Genomic DNA, 22743 nt, shown 5'->3' on the forward strand with positions numbered 1-22743 from the left:
GAGAGGAGATTTGATTGAGGTGTTTAAAATCATGAGGGTGTCTAGACAGAGTAGATAGGGAGGCCACCCTTCCCATTGGCTGAAATGTCCAGAATCAGAGGACGCTGATGTAAGCTGAGAGGCAAACGAACCAATGGAGACATGAGGAAAAGCTTTTTACACAGCAAGTGGTTAGGATCTGGAATGCATCGCCTGAGTGTGTGGTGGAGACAGACTCAATCATGGCCTTCAAAAGCAAATTGGATAAACACATGCAGAGAAAAAGTTTTCAGGTCTACGGGGGAAAAGGCAAGGGAGTGGGATGAGCTGATTTGCGTGATGGGTTGATTGCCTTCATCTGTATTGTAGCCATTCTATTCTACTTGATATTCTGGTGTCTTTGGCATCTTTCAACGACCTCATCGTTTCCTTTTTTAATGTACATGTTGAGTATAGCCGACCCCCAAACTTGTTTTTATATTCATCTGGTCCAGAGGCCAGTTGAGCCACTTAAGTGGCCAATTAACCACCTCTTCCCGCTGCTGCTGGCATTTTACCAGCGGCAGGCCCTCCACCACATGGGGAGACTGCCAGATAAGCCTGGGCAGTCTCCCAACGAGCGCGGGAGCTCCTCCCATTCGGGTGCTCTCTGACCCATGGAGGGCACGCCCGGTGGCAATGGCTGCCCTCGTGGCAACAGTGCCACCTGACCTCACCTACACCCACCTTTCGTTGGGGCCTGCTTGACTGGCCCCAGAGCCCCCTGATCCCAATAACTTGCTTTGGGAAGGCAGCGTCCTTCAATGGCGACCTCTTCTTCCAGGTGCAGTCACAGCAGTGGCCACCGTTCCCAGTGGTGCTGCTGAGAAAGCTGAGCTGCTGGCCTTCTGATTGGCCAGCAGCTCCTGGGGGCGTGCAGGCCATCCGCTGTCCTTCATAGGGTCAGCAGCCCCGATGGTAACCAATTAGTTGCCGAATCCCGTAAAATGTGGCTCCGAGTCCTGCAGACAGCTGAGACAGGGTTGTCTCCCATGCCTTTTCCGCAAGAATAAAATTCTACCCATTGTTTTTGTCCATAATTTGGTGACCATAAATTATGCCTTAATCCAAAAGCAAAATACTGCAAATGCTGCAAATCTGAAATAAAAACTGAAAATGCTGGAGATACTCAGGCAGCATCTGTGAAGAGAGAGGCAAAGTTGATGTTTTAGATCGATGAGCTTTCATCAGAACAGGAAATTTTTCAGAAGTAGGTGGCCCTCCAGTACGAACGGTTTCCAGGTTCCTGGTCTGAACTGGCTCAGCACCTCTCACTTGTCCCACTACCAACGCCCATTGCCTGGCACCATCAACCCTTTTGCCATTTAGTCTCTCCTGCCTACCGCAGGCCTTGCCTTACCTTTTGTTGTTATCCCCAACCCACCCTCCACCTTCCCTGCCTCTATTTGCTTAAAACCTGTTACATCTCTAACTTTTCAGAGTTCTGACAATAGGTCATCAACTTGAAGCGTTAATTCTCACTGCACAGATGCTGTTTGACATGCTAAGTACTTCCAGCATTGTCTGTTTGTATGCCCTCCAGTTTTTGATTGGAAAACTTTTCTTTAACCAAGTAATAAATAATTGTGAATGTAAGATTTGTTCTTAATCATCTTTGTTCGAATGAGAAAAGCTCCTTTCTTTGTAGTATCTCTTCATAACTAAAGTTGCTCGTTCCTGTTATCAGAGAAACTCTTCTGCACCCTTTCCATGTCCTTGCGTCTCACTTAAAGTAAGGTGCCCAAAACTGGACAGAATATTCGGGGGTGGGGCCACGGTGGGGGGGGGATGCGGTGGGGCAGGGGGAAATATTTTGATTTGTTATATATATTAGAGCTGATTAATTTGTTGTCTGCAGGTATGTTTTCATTGCAATGGAGGCACTGGACCAGCTTTTGATGGCTTGTCATTCCCAAAGCATTAACCTCTTTGTTGAAAGCTTCCTTCAAATGGTAGCCAAACTGTTGGAGTCTGGAGAGCCTGAGCTTCAAATTCTTGGCTCTAATTCGGTAAGTTGTGTGAGCAGACTTTTTATTTAAATTGCATCTGGATTATAGGCTACCCATGCATTTTAGCTCATTTCCCATTTGCAGCTAAAAAAGATCAGTTGCAGATACTTGTGATGCTGAAGCCAGTATATTATAAACCATTTGCAGATTTTTAGAAGCTTTTACGAAACTCATTATGCCAAGTCCCCTCTTTATTCCATATCCATGGAGCATATGTCTACCTGATAAATGATAATTTCAGAGCTAGATGGAAGTGCATCTCCTTCATGGTTCACGTATTGCCAGCTGTGTGCTTTGTTTAGAATGCCTATTTTCTTTGTCCTTCCATTTCTTGTGTTTTCTTTCTAATGACTTCAGAGGGGGTTGGTACTTATTTCTATTATTTCCTCTTCCACCTCGTTGAGTGATGCCACCAACCACAGTTGGTATTCTTTACTTTCTTTCCTGCTTTCTTACAAAAACATAGAATAGAATCATACAACACCCAAGGCAGCCTTACGGCTGGCTCTTTGCAAGTTATCTAATTGTAGGAACATGGGAACAGGAGTAGACTATTCAGCCCCCAAGCCTGTTCTGATCTGTTTCGTAACTCCATTTAGCTTTCTTGCTTCTATATCCCTCAATACCCTTGTCTAACAAAAATCTACTAATTTTGGTTTTGAAATTTTCAATTGGCTTGGCCTCAACAGCTTTTTGGGGGTGAGTTCAAGATTTCCTCTATCCTTTTGTGTGAAGTGCCCCATTGTATTCCAGCCAGCCCCCTTGAGATGAAGACTAGCTTTCCATTAACCTTTTACTCCTAGCATCACACCATTTCAGAAGTTCTCTGTTCAATCTTTTAGGTTCAAAGTGGATGACCTTGTGCTTCTTTACATTGTTCACTCATCTGTCACAGTTTTGCCCACTCACTTCATCTATCAATGACCTGTTACAAGTTTTTGCTCCCACCTACTTTACTTACTGCACCACCTTGGTGCCATCAGCAAATGTGCATATACACCTCCCTATTCCTTCATCTAAGCCAGGGATGTCCAACTTTTTTGGATGGTGGGGGGGGCACATTACAAATTTTGTCTTACATAGGGGGCTGGTGAGCAAATTTTGGAAGGATAAAGGCATTAGAAATTTATTTTAGTACTAATCAAAACAACAAAAAAAAATCATTTTTCTGAACAAGCTTTAAATGAGAAGACTAATTTATTAATTTACTATCATAAAAACAAAGTGCTGGAAATACTCAGCAGGTCTGGCAGGATCTGTGGAGAGGGAAGCAAAGTTAACGTTTCAGGTCTGTGACTTTTCATCTCTGTGTCCGTCTGTATCTGTTCTGATGAAAGGTCACAGATCTGAAACGTTAAGTTTAGTTTATGTTTAATTTAGTTTAGAGATACAGTACTGAAACAGGCCCTTCGGCCCACTGAGTCTGTGCCGACCATCAACCACCCATTTATACTAATCCTACACTAATCCCATATTCCTACCACATCCCCACCTGTCCCTATATTTCCCTACCACCTACCTATACCAGGGGCAATTTATAATGGCAAATTTACCTATCAATCTGCAAGTCTTTGGCATGTGGGAGGAAACCGGAGCACCCGGAGGAAACCCACGCAGACACAGGGAGAACTTGCAAACTCCACACAGGCAGTACCCAGAATTGAACCCGGGTTGCTGGAGCTGTGAGGCTGCGGTGCTAACCACTGCGCCACTGTGCTGCCCCTCTCTGCTTCCCTCTCCACAGGTCCTGCCAGACCTGCTGAGTATTTCCCGAACTGTCTGTTTTTATTTCAGAATTTTCAGCATTCGCAGTATTTTGCTTTTATGAGCTTGCTATGTTGAGCACTGATTTAGTGAGATACTTGGCATTGTTTTTGCTTGTACAAGTAGACAGTGTCTGCCCATGCATTTGATATAGTCATGCAGAGTATTCCAGTTAGATGTTCATCTATCAGGAGAGATCGTGATTGCTCTCTGGCTGGCTGGCACCCTCGCTTATGGCTGTATGGATTGCGCTCTATTGTTGGCTCACATTCTATCATAGAATCGTTTAAAGCACAGAGAGGCCACTTGGCCCATCGTATCTGTGCTGGCTGAAAAATGATCCACCCATTCTAACCCCACCTTCCAGCATTTGGTCCGTAGCCCTGCAGATTACGGCACTTGAGGTCCATATCCAGACTCCTTTTCAATGGGTTGAGGTTTTCTGCCTCAACTACCCTTTCAGGCAGGGACTTCCAGACCACCACCACCCTTTGGGTAAAAAAAACTTTTCCTCATCTCCCCTCTAATTTTTCTACCAATCACTTTAAATCTATGCCCCCTTGTCACTGACCTCTCTGCCAAGCTAAATAGGCCCTTCACCTCCACTCTATCCAGGCCCCTCAACATTGTATACATTTCAATCAGATCTCCCCTCAGCCTTCTCTGTTCCAAGGAGAACAACCCCAGTCTATCCAATCCTTCCTCATAGCTGCATTTTTCCAGTCCTGGCAAGATCCTCGTAAATTTCCTCTGTACTCTAGTGCAATTCCATCCTTTCTGTAATGAGGTGACCAGAACTGTACCCCGTATTCAAGTTGTGGCCCAATCAATGAGTTATACAGTTCCAGCATAACCTCCCTGCTCTTGTATTCCACACCTCGGCTAATAAAGGAAAGAATTCCATATGCCTCAACCACCTTAACGAGCTGCCCTGCTACCTTCGAGGATCTGTGGCCGTTCACGCCAAAGTCCCTCACCTCTTCCACACCTCCCAGTATTTTCCCATTAATTGTGTATTCCTTTTCCTTGTTTGACCTCCCTGAATTCATCACCTCACACTTCTCCAGGTTGAATTCCATTTGCCACTTTTCCGCCTATTCTGACCAGACCATCAATACCTTCTTGCAGCCTACAGCTATCATCCTCGCTATGTACCACATGGCCAATCTTTGTGTCATCTGCAAACTTCTTGATCATGTCCCCGACATTTACGTCCAAATCGCTAATATATACCACAAGAAGCAGGGGACCCAGCAATGAGCCCTGCGGAATGCCACGGAAACAGCTGTGCAGTCATTAAAACACCCGTCAACAATTACCCTTTGTTTCCTGCCTTTGTCGCTGGCTCGTGCGTGATTTCCCTTTGGTGCGCGCGCCCGCTCGCATGCGCCGCTCGATCTCTCTCTCTCTCTCTCTGTCTCTCCCCCTTGCGCGCGCCGCTCGATCTCTCTCCCCCTTGCGCACGCCACTCGATCTCTCTCCCCCTCGCGCGCGCCGCTCGATCTCTCTCTCTCTCCCCCTCGCGCGCGCCGCTCGATCTCTCTCTCTCTCTCTCCCCCTCGCGCGCGCCGCTCGATCTCTCTCTCTCTCCCCCTCGCGCGCGACGCTCGATCTCTCTCTCTCTCCCCCTCGCGCGCGACGCTCGATCTCTCTCTCTCTCCCCCTCGCGCGCGACGCTCGATCTCTCTCTCTCTCCCCCTCGCGCGCGACGCTCGATCTCTCTCTCTCCCCCTCGCGCGCGACGCTCGATCTCTCTCTCTCTCCCCCTCGCGCGCGACGCTCGATCTCTCTCTCTCTCCCCCTCGCGCGCGACGCTCGATCTCTCTCTCTCTCCCCCTCGCGCGCGACGCTCGATCTCTCTCTCTCTCCCCCTCGCGCGCGACGCTCGATCTCTCTCTCTCTCCCCCTCGCGCGCGACGCTCGATCTCTCTCTCTCTCCCCCTCGCGCGCGACGCTCGATCTCTCTCTCTCTCCCCCTCGCGCGCGACGCTCGATCTCTCTCTCTCTCCCCCTCGCGCGCGACGCTCGATCTCTCTCTCTCTCCCCCTCGCGCGCGACGCTCGATCTCTCTCTCTCTCCCCCTCGCGCGCGACGCTCGATCTCTCTCTCTCTCCCCCTCGCGCGCGACGCTCGATCTCTCTCTCTCTCCCCCTCGCGCGCGACGCTCGATCTCTCTCTCTCTCCCCCTCGCGCGCGACGCTCGATCTCTCTCTCTCTCCCCCTCGCGCGCGACGCTCGATCTCTCTCTCTCTCCCCCTCGCGCGCGACGCTCGATCTCTCTCTCTCCCCCTCGCGCGCGACGCTCGATCTCTCTCTCTCTCCCCCTCGCGCGCGACGCTCGATCTCTCTCTCTCTCCCCCTCGCGCGCGACGCTCGATCTCTCTCTCTCTCTCCCCCTCGCGCGCGACGCTCGATCTCTCTCTCTCTCCCCCTCGCGCGCGACGCTCGATCTCTCTCTCTCTCTCCCCCTCGCGCGCGACGCTCGATCTCTCTCTCTCCCCCTCGCGCGCGACGCTCGATCTCTCTCTCTCTCCCCCTCGCGCGCGACGCTCGATCTCTCTCTCTCCCCCTCTCGCGCGCGACGCTCGATCTCTCTCTCCCCCTCGCGCGCGACGCTCGATCTCTCTCTCTCTCCCCCTTGCGCGCGACGCTCGATCTCTCTCTCTCTCCCCCTCGCGCGCGACGCTCGATCTCTCTCTCTCTCCCCCTCGCGCGCGACGCTCGATCTCTCTCTCTCTCTCCCCCTCGCGCGCGACGCTCGATCTCTCTCTCTCTCTCCCCCTCGCGCGCGACGCTCGATCTCTCTCTCTCTCCCCCTCGCGCGCGACGCTCGATCTCTCTCTCTCTCCCCCTCGCGCGCGACGCTCGATCTCTCTCTCTCTCCCCCTCGCGCGCGACGCTCGATCTCTCTCTCTCTCCCCCTCGCGCGCGACGCTCGATCTCTCTCTCTCCCCCTCGCGCGCGACGCTCGATCTCTCTCTCTCCCCCTCGCGCGCGACGCTCGATCTCTCTCTCTCTCCCCCTCGCGCGCGACGCTCGATCTCTCTCTCTCTCCCCCTCGCGCGCGACGCTCGATCTCTCTCTCTCTCCCCCTCGCGCGCGACGCTCGATCTCTCTCTCTCTCCCCCTCGCGCGCGACGCTCGATCTCTCTCTCTCTCCCCCTCGCGCGCGACGCTCGTTCTCTCTCTCTCCCCCTCGCGCGCGACGCTCGATCTCTCTCTCTCTCCCCCTCGCGCGCGACGCTCGATCTCTCTCTCTCTCCCCCTCGCGCGCGACGCTCGATCTCTCTCTCTCTCCCCCTCGCGCGCGACGCTCGATCTCTCTCTCTCTCTCCCCCTCGCGCGCGACGCTCGATCTCTCTCTCTCTCTCCCCCTCGCGCGCGACGCTCGATCTCTCTCTCTCCCCCTCGCGCGCGACGCTCGATCTCTCTCTCTCTCCCCCTCGCGCGCGACGCTCGATCTCTCTCTCTCTCTCCCCCTCGCGCGCGACGCTCGATCTCTCTCTCTCTCCCCCTCGCGCGCGACGCTCGATCTCTCTCTCTCTCCCCCTCGCGCGCGACGCTCGATCTCTCTCTCTCTCCCCCTCGCGCGCGACGCTCGATCTCTCTCTCTCTCCCCCTCGCGCGCGACGCTCGATCTCTCTCTCTCTCCCCCTCGCGCGCGACGCTCGATCTCTCTCTCTCTCCCCCTCGCGCGCGACGCTCGATCTCTCTCTCTCTCCCCCCCTCGCGCGCGACGCTCGATCTCTCTCTCTCTCCCCCTCGCGCGCGACGCTCGATCTCTCTCTCTCTCCCCCTCGCGCGCGACGCTCGATCTCTCTCTCTCTCCCCCTCGCGCGCGACGCTCGATCTCTCTCTCTCTCCCCCTCGCGCGCGACGCTCGATCTCTCTCTCTCTCCCCCTCGCGCGCGACGCTCGATCTCTCTCTCTCTCCCCCTCGCGCGCGACGCTCGATCTCTCTCTCTCTCCCCCTCGCGCGCGACGCTCGATCTCTCTCTCTCTCTCTCTCTCTCTCCCCCCCTCGTGCGCGACGCTCGATCTCTCTCTCTCTCCCCCCCTCGCGCGCGACGCTCGATCTCTCTCTCTCTCTCCCCCTCGTGCGCGCCGCTCGATCTCTCTCTCTCTCTCTCTCTCTCTCTCTCTCTCTCTCCCCCTCGTGCGCGCCGCTCGATCTCTCTCTCTCTCTCTCTCTCTCTCTCTCTCTCTCTCTCTCTCTCTCCCCCTCGCGCGCGCCGCTCGATCTCTCTCTCTCTCTTCCCCTCGCGCGCGCCGCTCGATCTCTCTCTCTCTTCCCCTCGCGCGCGCCGCTCGATCTCTCTCTCTCTCTCCCCCTCGCGCCCGCCGCTCGATCTCTCTCTCTCTCTCTCTCTCTCTCTCCCCCTCGCGTGCGCCGCTCGATCTCTCTCTCTCTCTTCCCCTCGCGTGCGCCGCTCGATCTCTCTCTCTCTCTCTCCCCCTCGCGCCCGCCGCTCGATCTCTCTCTCTCTCCCCCTCGCGCGCTCCGCTCGATCTCTCTCTCTCTCCCCCTCGCGAGCGCTGCTCGATCTCTCTCTCCCCCTCGCGCGCGCCGCTCGATCTCTCTCTCACCCTCGCGCGCGGCGCTCGATCTCTCTCTCTCTCTCTCTCTCTCTCTCCCTCGCGCGCGCCGCTCGATCTCTCTCTCTCTCTCTCCCCCTCGCGCGCGCCGCTCGATCTCTCTCTCTCTCTCTCTCCCTCGCGCGCGCCGCTCGATCTCTCTCTCTCTCCCTCTTGCGCACGCCGCTCGATCTCTCTTTTCCCCCCCCGCGCGTGCCTGCTCCACCTCTCTTTCCCCCGCGCATGCCCGCTCCACCTCTTCTCTTCCCCCCCACCCTCGCGCGCGCCCGCTCCACCTCTCCCCCTCGTGCGCACCCGCTCCTGGATGGTCGAGCTTCATGAGTTGTTGGAGCTGCACTCATCCAGGCAAGTGGACAGTATTCCATCACACTGCTGACTTGTGTCTTGAGATGGTGAACGGGCATTGGGGATACAGGAGGTGAGTAACTCACTGAAGAATTTCCAGCCTCTGACCTGCTCTTGTAGCCACAGCATTTGTGTGGCTGGTCCAGTTCAGTTTCTGGTGAATCGTGACCCCCACGATGTTGATAGTGGGCGATTCAATGTTGGTAATACCATTGAACGTCAAGGGGAGACGGTTAGATTCTGTCCTGTTTGACATGGTCATTGCCTGGCACTTGTGTGGCGCGAATGTTACTTGCCAATTATCAGCTCAAGCCTGGATGTTGTCCAGGACTTGCTGCATCTGGACATGGGCTGCTTCATTATCTGAGGAGTCTTGAATGGTGCTGAACGTTGTGCATTAATCAGCGAACATCCCCACTTCTGATCTTATGATGGAGTGAAGTTCATTGATGACACAGCGGAAGATGGTTGGGCCGAGGACACTACCCTGAGGAACTCCTGCAGTGATCTCCTGGGACTGAGATGATTGACCTCCAACGACCACAACCATCTTCCTTTGTGCTAGATATGACTCCAAGCAGTGGAGAGTTTTCCCCCTGATTCCCATTGACTCCAGTTTTGCTCAGACTCCTTGAAGCCAAACTCATTCAAATGCTGCCTTGATATCAAGGGCAGTCACTCTCACTGCACCTCTGGAGTTCAGTTCTTTTGTCCATGTTTGGACCAAGGCTGTAATGAGGTCAGGAGCTGAGTGACCCTGGCAGAACCCAAACTGAGTGTCAGCGAGCGGGTTATTGCTAAGCAAGTTCCGCTTGATAGCACTGTCAACAACCCTTTAGGTCACTTTGCTGATGCTCGGTTGTAGACTGATAGGGCAGTAATTGGCTGGGTTGGATTTGTGCTGCATTTTGTGCATAGGACATACCTGGACAATTTTCCACATTGCTGGGTAGATGCCAGTGTTGTAGCTGTAGTGGAACAGCTTGGCTAGGGGTGTAGCTAGTTCTGGAGTACAAGTCTTCAGTACTGTTGCCGGAATGTTGTCAGGGCCCATAGCCTTTGCAGTATCCAGTGCCTTCAGACTTTTCTTGATATCACGTGGAGTGAATCGAATTGGCTTAAAACCGGCATCTGCTGGGGACTTCAGGAGGAGGCCGAGATGGATCATCGACTTGGCACTTCTGGCTGAAGATGGATGCAAATGCTTCAGCCTTGTCTTTGCACTGATCTGCTGCTTCCACCGTCATTGAGGATGGGGATGTTTGTGGAGCCTCCTCCCCCTGTCAATTGTTTAATTTTCCACCACCATTCCTGACTGGATGTGGCAGGACAGCAGAGCTTAGATCTGATCTGTTGGTTGTGGGATCGCTTAGCCTTGTTTATTGCATGCTGCTTTCGCTGTTTGGCATGCAAGTAGTACTGTGTTGTAGCTTCACAAGGTTGACGCCTCATCTTGAGGTATGCCTGGTGCTGCTCCTGGCATCTCCTCCTGCACTCTTCATTGAACCAGGGTTGGTCCCCCGGCTTGATGGTAATGGTAGAGTGGGGGATATGCTAGGCCTTGAGGTTACAGATTGTGGTTGAATACTATTCCATTGATGCTGATGGTCCACAGTGCCTAATGGATGCCCAGTTTTGAGTTGCTAGTCTTAGCCAGTAATGAAGTAAAGCATAAATACACAGATTGAAATATTAAAGTTCCCTTTTTACCATAGCTCCTCACACTCACACATACATACACTGCTTAACCGGAAAAATGAAAGGGATTTCTGTTTAGAGCTCTGTTTCAGACAAGAAAAAAACACTTGGTCTGAATATTTGCTCGTTCTTGAAGAACCAGCAGATGAGATATGTTGTGTTCCAAAACTGGCATAAAGTCTAGCCTCTGAGTACATGTAGATGGGTCACTTGGATTTTTAGAACAGTTCTTTTGAGGCGGCATTGGGATTAACTTAGCAGGCTTTTCTCAAAGACCGGAGACTAGGTGAGTTTACACAGTGGACTTCTCGGTTTTTTAGAGAGGTGTTGGAAAGCTGAGCTGGGTTGTGGTCTCTCCTTCCTTGGGAATTCACTTCTCTGCTTTGGAAGCTCTCTCCTCCTTCTGCAGGCTTTTTAAAGAAATGGAACAGGCTGGGGTTCTATCCTTCAGTTTTATTTTTTAAAACTCTAATCCCTTTTGAACAGTTCATTCCCAAATCCAAATCATTCAAAAGTGCAACCGGAAACAGAAATTCAACCTTCTGACCTGTCACTTCCCTGCACACATCTTCTCCTGTTACCAGAGTGTCTGTTCTATTTTTAACTTGAATCATGTGACAACCAGTAAATGCTGTTTTCAAACAAGTCCTATCAGTGTCCTCCTGATGACCCTTTGAAAAACAAACTGTTCCAACATTTCTTCAGTTGACTGAATTTCTCAAAAAAATATTTAACAAAAGCAGAATCACTTTCACAACATACTCCATTGCTCTCCTAGTGATTTTTTTCACTTTTACAGAGAGTCTTCAAAAGAAAAAAAAATGATTAAACAGCTGGGATCTCCAGCCACCGAAAGCAAAACACATTGCAGAATTTTTTTTAGCATGCAGTTAATTTAGTGTTAGTCAACAAATATAAGAAAAATTTGGAAATCTGTTGCTAGATGAACTGTAACCTGATAACTTGGGCTTCCTGGGATTTCTTTGCAGTCCCGCTGAGGTCCCAAAACCCCTATATTAGCTTCGAGCCATTACATCTATTGTTACAGAATCTTAACCAAAAGCTCTCAACCTGTCCTTCTGCTGATGCTTGATATTTTCATGGAGGTACGCAAGGCCTTTTGCATTTTTCAGAACTGTGCACATAAGCATTGTAGAAATCTGTATGTTTGCTCTTGATAGATTGATTACTTAAATCCTGAAAGTTTGGGAAATAAGGGTCGTAATTTTAGTTGGGCTGGGAGGGCCCCGTCCACCAGCTGAAAATTCGGTGGCGAGCCCACCTCTGCCAGGCCTGGGGATCCAGACTGGATTTTATACTCCCGCAAGCCCTTAATTGGCCTTGGGCGGGACTTCCACCTCATTGAGGCAGGAAGTCCCGCCTCATGGAGCTGCTGGCCAATCAACGGGCCGGCAGCTCTTTGTCCCAATAGCGCCACCAGGAGCGGTGGCCACTGCTGGGACTACACCCAGCTTCTGGAGGAAGATGAAGGACGGCCCCAGAAAAAAGGTAAGTTTTTTTTAGGGCCTTGCCGGGGACAATTGGTTGGCCTCGGTGAGGCAAGTGGTGAGGAGCGCGGTGTGGGAGGGGGATGTTGTGCGTTAGGAGCGGTTGGTGCTTTAGGGGCTGCCCTCTGTGGCGAACATGGTGCCCGATCAGGCGGGCCCCCCCAGCAGCCCACAAGAAGGCCACCAAGTTTCATCAGGCAGGCTTTTTGAGGCCTCAGCCACCTGCCAGCCAAGAATAAAATACCTGTGGCAGTGGGCAGAGACTCTTAAGTGGCAGTTAATTGGCCACTTAAGGGCCATAATTGGCCTGGCGCGTGCAGGCCGTTTCTTGCTGCCGCCGCCCCGCATATATTTGCAGTGGAGGTGGGAACAGGTCAGGAAGGGTCCCCAGCCTCCCACTCCATTTTACACCCATGCCCCACCCCCCACCCAACACCCCCGGTCAACAGCCTGCTCTTTTGTGGGGGCATAAAGTTCTGGCCAAGGTTTCAAAATTTTCACACAAGTTCTTGTGCATTAAAAAAACAATTAACTGAAGCAAGCATTTTTAAATGTGCAATTAAGGGTGCCTTTGTTAAAAATAAAAAGACATCATGTGGACAGAGACCATTCTTTACTTCTGACTCCTTCACTGTTGCTGGGTCAAAATCCTGGAACTCACTCACTAACAGCATTGTGGGTGTACATACACCACACTGACTGCAGCAGTTGAAGAATGCAGCTCACCACCTTCTCAAGGGCAATTAGGGATGAGCAACAAATGCTGGTCTTGCCAGTGGCACTCTCATCATTTGAACACATTAAAAAAATAAAGCATTTAGCTTGCTGATGTTTTATATAGCCAATTACACAGTAGTGAGAAACTCTTGATTTGTTTGTATAGCTGTAGCACTGGTTAATGTCGGATCACTACAAGGAATTTTGTGGATAACCTTTTGAAAAATGGAATTTATTACTTTTTTATTAATCCCTTTGATTATTAAAACTGAAGCTCTACTATAGGCAAGCTGAGCAGGGTTTTCACATTAGAATCATTCAAAACCTTGCCTGATGGTAAACATGAAACGGAATACTGTTGCCCGAGTAGATGCAAGGGATGCTATCTTTTGCTCATCAAACGATCTTCAATACTGGCAGTGAAAGTGGAAGGACATAACATAATTATTTCTGCCAACAGATGAATAATGAGCCTCGTACAAATCACAGGCTTTATAAGCAGACTTTTAATGCCAGCTGTCAGTGTAAAAGGGGAATTGGAGATTCTGAGATGGTGTTGATTATTACCTCTCCACTCTTGGGGCTCAGCTTTTGTACAAACTGCGATATCATTCTGAAATTGATTGCAGTAGCCATTCAAAATTGCAGGCAAAATTATAACCTTTCCAGAAAAATGTTAATTAATGCCATCATAAAGCAGCACTATTTTTGCAGAATTGCCACTTTTGGATGGTAGGAATGCACCACCCTTGGCATTATTCCAATGTTAAACATACTATTTCAGATAATGTAACTAAATTGGGAGCATGATATCTGAGGATTGTTGTTTGCTTTATATTTAACAATAAAAATAATAACTGTTAGCCATATAAAATAAATTTGGGACAGTTAACAAAAATATAGCTAGTACTACAAGGGCACTCCAGGAATAGGATCATAGGAAATAGGAGCAGGAGTAGACCATTTGGTCTGTGGAGCCGACTCCACCATTCAAGCAAATCATGGCTGATCATCTACCTCTACGCCATTTTTCTCCACTATCCTCATTTCCCTTGATGTCATTAGTATCCAGAAATCTGTTGACTTTTGTCTTGAACATGCTCAATGAGCTTCCACAGCCCTTGGGTAGAGAATTCTACAGATTCATCACCCTCTGAGTAAAGAAATTCCTCCTCATCTCAGTTTTAAATAGCCTACCCCTATTCTGAGACTGTGTCCCCTTGTTCTAGACTCACCAGCCAGAGGAAATCTGCCCTGTCACACCCTGTAAGAATTTTGTAAGTTTCAATGAAATCATCTCTCATTCCTCGAAACTCCAGAGGAGGCAGGCCCAGTTTCTGCAATCTCTACTCATAAGACAATCCCACCATTCCAGGGATTAGTCTGGTGAACCTCCGTTGCACTCCTATGGCAAGTATATCCTTCCTTAGATAAGGAGACCAAAACTATATACAGTACTCCAAGTGTGGTCTCACCAAGGCTTTATATAAATGAAACAATACAGCTTTCCTCCTGTATTCAAATCCCCTTGTGATGAAGGCCAACATACCATTTGCCTTCTTAATAGCTTGCTTTTCTTTTATTCTTTCATGGGATGTGGGCGTCGCAGGCTAGGCCAGCATTTATTGCCCATCCCTAATTGCTCTTGAACTGAGTGGATTGCTAGGCCATTTCGAGGGCATGTAAGAGTCAACCATATTGCTGTGGATCTGGAGTCGCATGTAGACCAGACCAGGTAAGGACAGCAGATTTCCTTCCCTCAAGGACATTAGTGAACCAGATGGGTTTTTACAACAATCGATAATGGTTTCATGGACAGCATTAGACTAGCTTTAAATTCCAGATTTTATTTATTGAATTCAAATTCCACCTTCTGCTGTGGTGGGATTCGAACCCACGTCCCCAGAGCAATACCTGGGTCTCTGGGTTACTAGTCCAGTGACCATACCAGTACGCCACCGCCTCCCTGCATACTAGCTTTTAGTGACTCATCTACGAGGATGCCCAGGTCTCTCTGGACATCAGCACTTCCCAACTTCTCATCATTTAAGAAATAATCTGCCTTTGTGTTTTTTTGAAACTGAGCTAATTTATGTCTAGGTCAGAGTTCAGACATGCTCTGTTATGGAGACTTCTGCCATGTATTGTAATTGCAGCTGATAAAATGTCAATTAAAATATATAATTCTATATTGGATAGATGCATTATTTCTGTTCATTGTTTCACAGCTGTGAATGGAAGTTTCTTCAAAATGTTCATTTCAATTTAAGTCCACTTTTCTTAGGAAGAAAATAGATTTCTTAAAAAAAGCTATAGGTCCAAGTACACTCTTGGGATTTGAGCGTCGCTGGCAAAGCCAGCATTTATTGTCCATCTCTAATTGTCCTTGAGCAGGTGGTGATGAGCCGCCTTCTTGAACTGCTGCAGTCTGTCTGATGTATGTACACCCACTGTGCTGTTATGAAGGGAGTTGCAGGATTTTGACGCAGTGACAATGAAGGAACATATGAATATATTTCCAAGTCAGGATAGTGTGTGACTAGGAGGGGAACTTGTAGGTGGTGGTCCCATGCCTCTCCTGCCCTTATCCTTCTAGATGGTGAAGGTGCTAGTGAAGGAGCCTTGGTGAGTTGCTGCAATGCACCTTGTAGATGGTACACACTGCTGCTACTGTGCATTGGTGGTGGAGGGAGTGAATGTTTAAGGTGGTGGAAGGAGTGTCGATCAAGCAGATTGCTTTGTCTTGAATGATGCTGACCTTTTGAGTGTTATTGGAGCTGCACTCATCCAGGCAAGTGGAGAGTATTCCATCACACTCTTGTGCCTTGTAGATGGTGGCCATACTTTGGAGAGTCAGGAGATGAGTTACTTGCCACAGAATACCCAGCCTCTGACTAGCCATATAAATACTGTGGCTATCTGTTAAGTTTCTGGCCAATGGTAACCCCCCAGGATATTGGTGCTGGAGGATTCAGTGCTGGTAATGCCTTTGAATATCAAGGGGAGATGGTTAGATTCTTTCTTGTTGGAGATGGTCATTGCCTGGCACTTATGTGGTGCGAATGTACTTGCCACATATCAACTCAAGCCTGATTGTTGTCCAGGTCTTGCTGCATGTAGGCACGGACTGCTTCAGTATCTGAGGAATTGTGAATGGTACTGAATACTGTGCAATCATCAGAGAACAGCCTAATTTCTGACCTTATGATGGAGGGAAGGTCATTGAAGCAGCTGAAGATGGTTGGATCTAGGACTCTACCCTGAGCAGCTCCTGAAGCAATATCCTGGGGCTGAGATGATTGGCCTCCAACAACCACAATCATCATCCGTTGTGTGAGGTGTGACTCTGACCAGCAGAGAGTTTTCCTCCTGATTCCCATTGACTCCAGTTTTGCTAGAGCAGCTCGATACCGTACTCAGTCAAATGCTGCCTTGATGTCAAGGGCTGTTACTCTCCCGTCACCTTTGGAATTCAGCTCTTTTGTCCATGCCTGGACCAAGGCTGTAATGTGATCTGGAGCAGAGTGGCCCTGCCGGAACCCCAACTTTGTATTAGTGCGCAGATTGTTGCTGAGTGCCGCTTCATAGCACTTACAATGACACCTTCCATCACTTTGCTGATCGTTGCGAGCAGACTGATGGGACTGTAACTGGTTGAATTGAAGTTGTCCTACTTTTTGTGTTTGGAAAATAGTTTAAGTATCCATATTTCACAAAGTTGCTCTGTGAAGGCTGTGTCTTCCATTTCATTATTGAAGTGCTACACTTTTATAATCCACCAGAAATTTGCCTGCCATAGAGTGCATTCTCACCTCTAGGTATGCTCTCATTGCCTAGAGAACTTAGTTACATTTTGGAAAGAGCCATAGTTTGGGGGTACCCAACTACATGTACAGACGTTTCATCAGTTATGACTGTGTTACCAGCACAGAGCGTTAATGATTCCCTTGCTTGTCTAGCTAGGAGTGGCCTAACCCTTAAAAACATTGGTTTGTGAGGTTGTCCAGAGCTAAATTGTAAGAATCCCAACCCCAAGTGACAATCTAACCTTCCTGATCCCCATCAATGATCCAAGTTGTCTTGTCAATCAACTGCACCCTGGCTGGAATTCTTCAATTGAAAATTGTGTCTTCACAACCTGTGCATGTACCTATCCTAATAAATTTGTGTTTTTTTGTCATCTTCCCCAGTTTGTCAAGTTTGCAAACATCGAGGAAGACACTGCTTCATATCACAGGCGCTATGACTTCTTTGTGTCTCAATTCAGTGCAATGTGCCATTCTTACATTGATGATTTGGAAACCAGAACTAAGTGAGTACATGCGGTTAGGCTTAATTTTAGTCGTCCTATTGTGCATGTCATTCATTGTGATGCGAAAAGTATCATTTACAAATGCTTTCTCTTAAATCACTCAGATATTATGCTTTCTGTTGCATATCATTGTTTTGCTGGTTAGTTTGTACAGAGTTGTAAAATATCCAAATAGATTTTTTTCTAGTCTTTGACAGTACAGATGGCTTTCTGATGCAAATGAATCTTGATTAGATTGATGCAGACAGGTTTTCACAACACCTTCGCACAACTGACAACGAACTACAGATCAGTTCTTAAAAATAAAAACCCTTAAAACTTGAAATTTGTGTCAAGAAAGGGTGCTAATTCAATCCCTGAAAAATGTGCTAATTAATGCAGAAAAATATTCTGATGACGCAAGCTGTTTCAATGACACAATGTTTCTATTTTAGTACCGCTCACGGTACATTTAATATATGTAAGGTCTTTTCTGTGCTGGAAGTGTTCAATTTGCAAATTGGTCACTCACTTGCAAGAGTAAACTCAACCCACATTATAACCTGGAAATGCTCGGCAGGTCATCGACCTGAAACGTTAACTCTGTTTCTCTTTCCACAGCTACTGCTAAACTTACTGAGTATTTCCAGCATTTTCTGTTTGTATTTCATGTTTCCAGCATCTGCAACATTTTGCTTTTGTACCTCATCATCATCTGATTTACAGCTTCTGTAAGGGAGTCATGACTATTTTAAATTTAGAAAGACAAATATATTAAAATCCTTGAGTGTTTAATAATCATCAATGCCACTTATTTTGCATAGTTCAAAGATTAATCTATAAATCTATGAACTGTATAAGATTTCTAGTATTTAGCACTATATATTGCAGATTTTATTGACTGTTAACTCAAGCCTATTGTTCTAACAATTCATTTATTGAATATTTAACTGGAAAATGAGAACATAAAAGGATGTTCAGCCCATTGAAGTTCACGTCTCTGCTATTTTAAATCTCATTATGACATCTAATTGTATTTTGAAGAGCATGGAAGTCTTGCTTTCATTGTCTTTGTAGGTAGATTGTTCCAAATATTTGTCACCCTTTGAATAGATGCAATTCTGGAACCTAAATTTTCTTTACACTCATAATTTAGTCGAGTTAGGAAGCTAGTGATTGAACATGGATGTCTGAAAATTAGAGCTGGGCCATTTAGAGGTGAAATCAGAAAGGGCCTTGTTTGCACACAGGTGAGGAGAAATTTTGATTTTGCTCCTCCATAAAGGCTATGGATGCTGGGTCAGTTAAAATGATCAAAATTGGGATTGGTAGATTTTTGTTGGGTAAGGGTTATCAAGGGGTGTTAAACAGGCAGGCAAATGGAGTTGAAGTACAGATCAAGCATTAAAAACAGAAAATGCTGGAAATGCTCAGCAGGTCAAGGATTCTTTCCCATCATTTTCATCTGACCCCATCCCTTCTTCCAATCCGAACCTTTTGCCTTGTTTTCGCTATCACCTCAGACCTTCCCCTCTCTGAACGTGAACCATCAGTACTCAGAAAAGACCTCAACTTTATCCTCTCACGTCCCCACAATGAATTTTGAGCTCAGCACGATACTGAGCTCGTCTTCCACTGCCTTTGCCTCTGTGCCTACAGTTTTGGCCAGGAGTCTTCCCCCTGCGTTTCAGCCCCTTTTTCCCATCTTCAGAATTTTCTTTTCACCTAGACTCCCCCTCTGGCCTCTTGCCTTCTCATTTTTTCATTGAGAACTGCTGGTGTGACATTGACCATCTCAATTTCACTGCTTTAATCTATCTCCCTCTGAACTTGTAGCATTCTGTTCTCTCAGGTCTAACCCTAACATTGCCATCAAACCTGCTGGCAAGGGTGGTGCTGTTGTTTGGCGAACAGACCTCTGCTTTGCAGAGCCTGAACACCAACTCCCTTGACACCTCCTCCTACTTTCCCCTGGACCATGACCCCACCATTAAACATCATATCATCGTTTTCACAGATGCTGCCAGACCTGCTGACTGTTTCTTGCATTTTCTGCTTTTATTTCAGAATTCCAGCATCTGCAGTATTTTGTTTTTATACAGATCAGTCATGATCTGTTGAATGTCACAAAGGTATTGAGGGGCTGAATGACCTATTTCTGTTGTATCCTATGTTAGCAATGTTTGTCTTTTTTTCCCTTTAGTTAAGTATTCAAATATTTTTCTGGCATTCATTGTCCATGCATTAAGTTCAGTGATTTGTGTTGCACAGCCAATACAAAATGTATGTGTTTATATGTAGGGATAGATGCTTGTGATTTTAGTGGGGCGTAAAGAGAACTTAATAACTTTGTTGAGGAATGCAGTCGCACTTTGGCACCAAAATAACCAGTGGATAGTAACTTATTAACCGAAGGGGAATATTTGGAGATCCTTCATTTACAAAATATTCTGCATTTGTCTGTATTCTGAAAAAGAGCGGGACAGAAGAAGACTCGGAGCCAGACGGCAGCATCTGAAAGAGCAAAAGAGGGGAGGACCCGTAGACAGACAGGAGCGTCTGGGAGAGGGGAGGACCCGTAGACAGACAGGAGCGTCTGGGAGAGGGGAGGACCCGTAGACAGACAGCAGCGTCTGGGAGAGGGGAGGACCCGGAGACAGACAGGAGCGTCTGGGAGAGGGGAGGACCCGGAGACAGACAGCAGCGTCTGGGAGAGGGGAGGACCCGGAGACAGACAGCAGTGTCTGGGAGAGGGGAGGACCCGGAGACAGACCGCAGCGACTGGGAGAGGGGAGGACCCGGAGACAGACCGCAGCGTCTGGGAGAGGGGAGGACCCGGAGACAGACCGCAGCGTCTGGGAGAGGGGAGGACCCGGAGACAGACCGCAGCATCTGGGAGAGGGGAGGACCCGGAGACAGACCGCAGCATCTGGGAGGGGGGAGGACCCGGAGACAGACCGCAGCATCTGGGAGGGGGGAGGACCCGGAGACAGACCGCAGCATCTGGGAGAGGGGAGGACCCGGAGACAGACCGCAGCATCTGGGAGAGGGGAGGACCCGGAGACAGACCGCAGCATCTGGGAGAGGGGAGGACCCGGAGACAGACCGCAGCATCTGGGAGAGGGGAGGACCCGGAGACAGACCGCAGCATCTGGGAGAGGGGAGGACCCGGAGACAGACCGCAGCATCTGGGAGAGGGGAGGACCCGGAGACAGACCGCAGCATCTGGGAGAGGGGAGGACCCGGAGACAGACCGCAGCATCTGGGAGAGGGGAGGACCCGGAGACAGACCGCAGCATCTGGGAGAGGGGAGGACCCGGAGACAGACCGCAGCATCTGGGAGAGGGGAGGACCCGGAGACAGACCGCAGCATCTGGGAGAGGGGAGGACCCGGAGACAGACAGACAGCATCTAGGAGAGGGGAGGACCTGGAGATCGACAGCAGCATCCAAAAGAACGGGAGAGGGGAGGGCCCGGAGACGGACAGCAGTATCTGGGAGAGGGGAGGACCCAGAGACAGACAGCATCTGGGAGAGGGGAGGACCCAGAGACAGATAGCAGCATCTGAAAGAGTGGGAGAGGGGAGGACCCGGAGACAAACAGCAGCATCTGGGAGAGGGGAGGACCCGGAGACAGACAGCAGCATCTGGGAGAGGGGAGGACCCGGAGACAGACAGCAGCATCTGGGAGAGGGGAGGTGTCACAGGAAAACAGGTAGTTGGTTGGTGAGTATTTTTCTCACTTATCTTGCAAAACTCGGGTAATTTTAGTAATTGTAAGCTTTTATTTATCTTAACTAGGGAGTTTCAATTGGGCTAAATCGAACAGTTATTAGAACTAGAGACCTTAATTAAAATTTTATCAGTAAAATAATTAAACACTATAAAGGTGGCAAGGTAGATGATGTGTGATGGCTGCAGAATATGGGAGCTCGTGGGACACCTGTAATCCAAGGCAAACACATCTGCAGCGTCTGCAGGGATCAGAGTCATTGAGCCGAAGGCCGAACTGCAGGCACTGTGACACATCGGGGAGTGGGAAACTTACCTGGACGCTTTGTTCCAGCAGGTGGTGACACCCCTTAGGATAGGGTTGACTGATTTGGTCCATGGTGAGGGACAGGAGGGTGTGACTGTGAGGGAGGCAGGTATGGGGATCGAGAAGGTAGAAGTGGAGGAGCCTCAGCCCTTGCAATTGTCCAACAGGTTTGAGATTCTTGCAGCCTGTATGGATGAAAGCGCGGGCTGCAGGGTGGATGAGCGAACTGACTGACTCAGTGGTACAGGAGTTAATAGAAATGTAGTGGCAGTAGAGACAGTATAGTCAGGGCATAGATGCAGTTTTCTGCAGCCAAGAGTGAGAGTGCAGAAGTCTATGTTGCCTGCCCAGTGCCAGAGTTCGGGCCATCTATTCTGGGTTGGAGGGGGTGGATCCAGTTGGCATGGTCCACATAGGTACCAACGACATAGATATTGTAAGATAGTTCATTGCTTGGTTTAATGTCTTAATGTATAAGCTTAATTAGAAGTGATTATGATATGTAATAATACTTTAAAATATTGTTAAAGTAACTGTAATATATGTAAGCTGAGAAGCAAGCCTGATGCTGAGCCAAGGTTATGTTTTACAAAAAAAACTGGGAGCGAGAAACAAACCTTGAATTAAATATGAAAAGAATGTAGTGGTATGTTTGAAACTAACAGATCATGAAAACAGAGCATTAATTAAGTTACAATTAAAGCCTCTACAATCTATTATCACAAGGGTAAAAGACATTGCTGTAACTCATGTAACAACTGTTTGTATGAAGTTTCTAGATAACGAATAACTAAGTTACAAGAAAATGGAGCAGTAATACCAGAAAATTAAGCATAAATTTAATGTTAAAGTTGTCAGTTGCCACGTAGGCTTAAAGGAGAAAAAGAGTATAAAACAACAGCTATTGAACTTGAGAAGCAACATGAAAAGCCCTCAGTCAACAGAACACAACAAAAGAAAGAGAGATGGCGTCACTGAGGGCTACTGTCGAGGCTCTGAGGAACAGACTGTGACTCTTGTCTTTGTTAAGTATTACTTCTTTGCACTGAATGTAAACCACTTAATAGATCTGCTATACTTGTAACCAATGTGTACCTGTACCCATGGGGGTTTGTTGTCATGGACAAGTCACCTTTGTTGGGTTAAATTGAATACTCAAAGTAGCAGGAAAGCTGCAATTGGCACCCCAGATGGACTCTAGCTAACGACTGAAACCAGGTATTGTTGAATATAAGACAGCAGACACAAGGGTTTTCGTTACAATTTTTTTAAACAACTGATCTTCTTTGGCCTCCTTATCTCGAGAGACAATGGGTAAGCGCCTGGAGGTGGTCAGTGGTGTGTGGAGCAGCGCCTGGAGTGGCTCTGAAGCCAATTCTAGAGTGACAGACTCTTCCACAGGTGCTGCAGAAAAATTTGATTGTCGGGGTTGTTACACAGTTGGCTCTCCGCTTGCGCTTCTGTCTTTTTTCCTGCCAACTGCTAAGTCTCTTCGACTCGCCACACTTTAGACCCGCCTTTATGACTGCCCGCCAGCTCTGGCGATCGCTGGCAACTGACTCCCACAACTTGTGATCAATGTCTCAGGACTTCATGTCGCGTTTGCAGACGTCTTTAAAGCGGAGACATGGACGGCCGGTGGGTCTGATACCAGTGGCGAGCTCGCTGTACAATGTGTCCTTCGGGATCCTGCCATCTTCCATGCGGCTCACATGGCCAAGCCATCTCAAGCGCCGCTGACTCAGTAGTGTGTATAAGC

General features: G+C 48.7%; 1 protein-coding gene across 8 annotated transcripts in view; it reads left to right on the forward strand.

Moving 5' to 3' along the window:
- Positions 1 to 22743, forward strand: part of LOC137369955 (protein EFR3 homolog A-like) — a 325373-nt gene that overhangs the window by 108177 nt on the left and 194453 nt on the right. For all 8 annotated transcript variants that reach the window (XM_068031744.1, XM_068031747.1, XM_068031748.1 and 5 more), the window contains 2 exons: positions 1877 to 2027; positions 16846 to 16967. In XM_068031744.1, the coding sequence (XP_067887845.1) occupies positions 1877 to 2027; positions 16846 to 16967 (273 nt within the window). The remainder of the gene's footprint in view (positions 1 to 1876; positions 2028 to 16845; positions 16968 to 22743) is intronic.

This window comes from Heterodontus francisci, chromosome 5 (assembly GCF_036365525.1).
Source record: "Heterodontus francisci isolate sHetFra1 chromosome 5, sHetFra1.hap1, whole genome shotgun sequence".
Lineage (NCBI taxonomy): Eukaryota > Metazoa > Chordata > Chondrichthyes > Heterodontiformes > Heterodontidae > Heterodontus > Heterodontus francisci.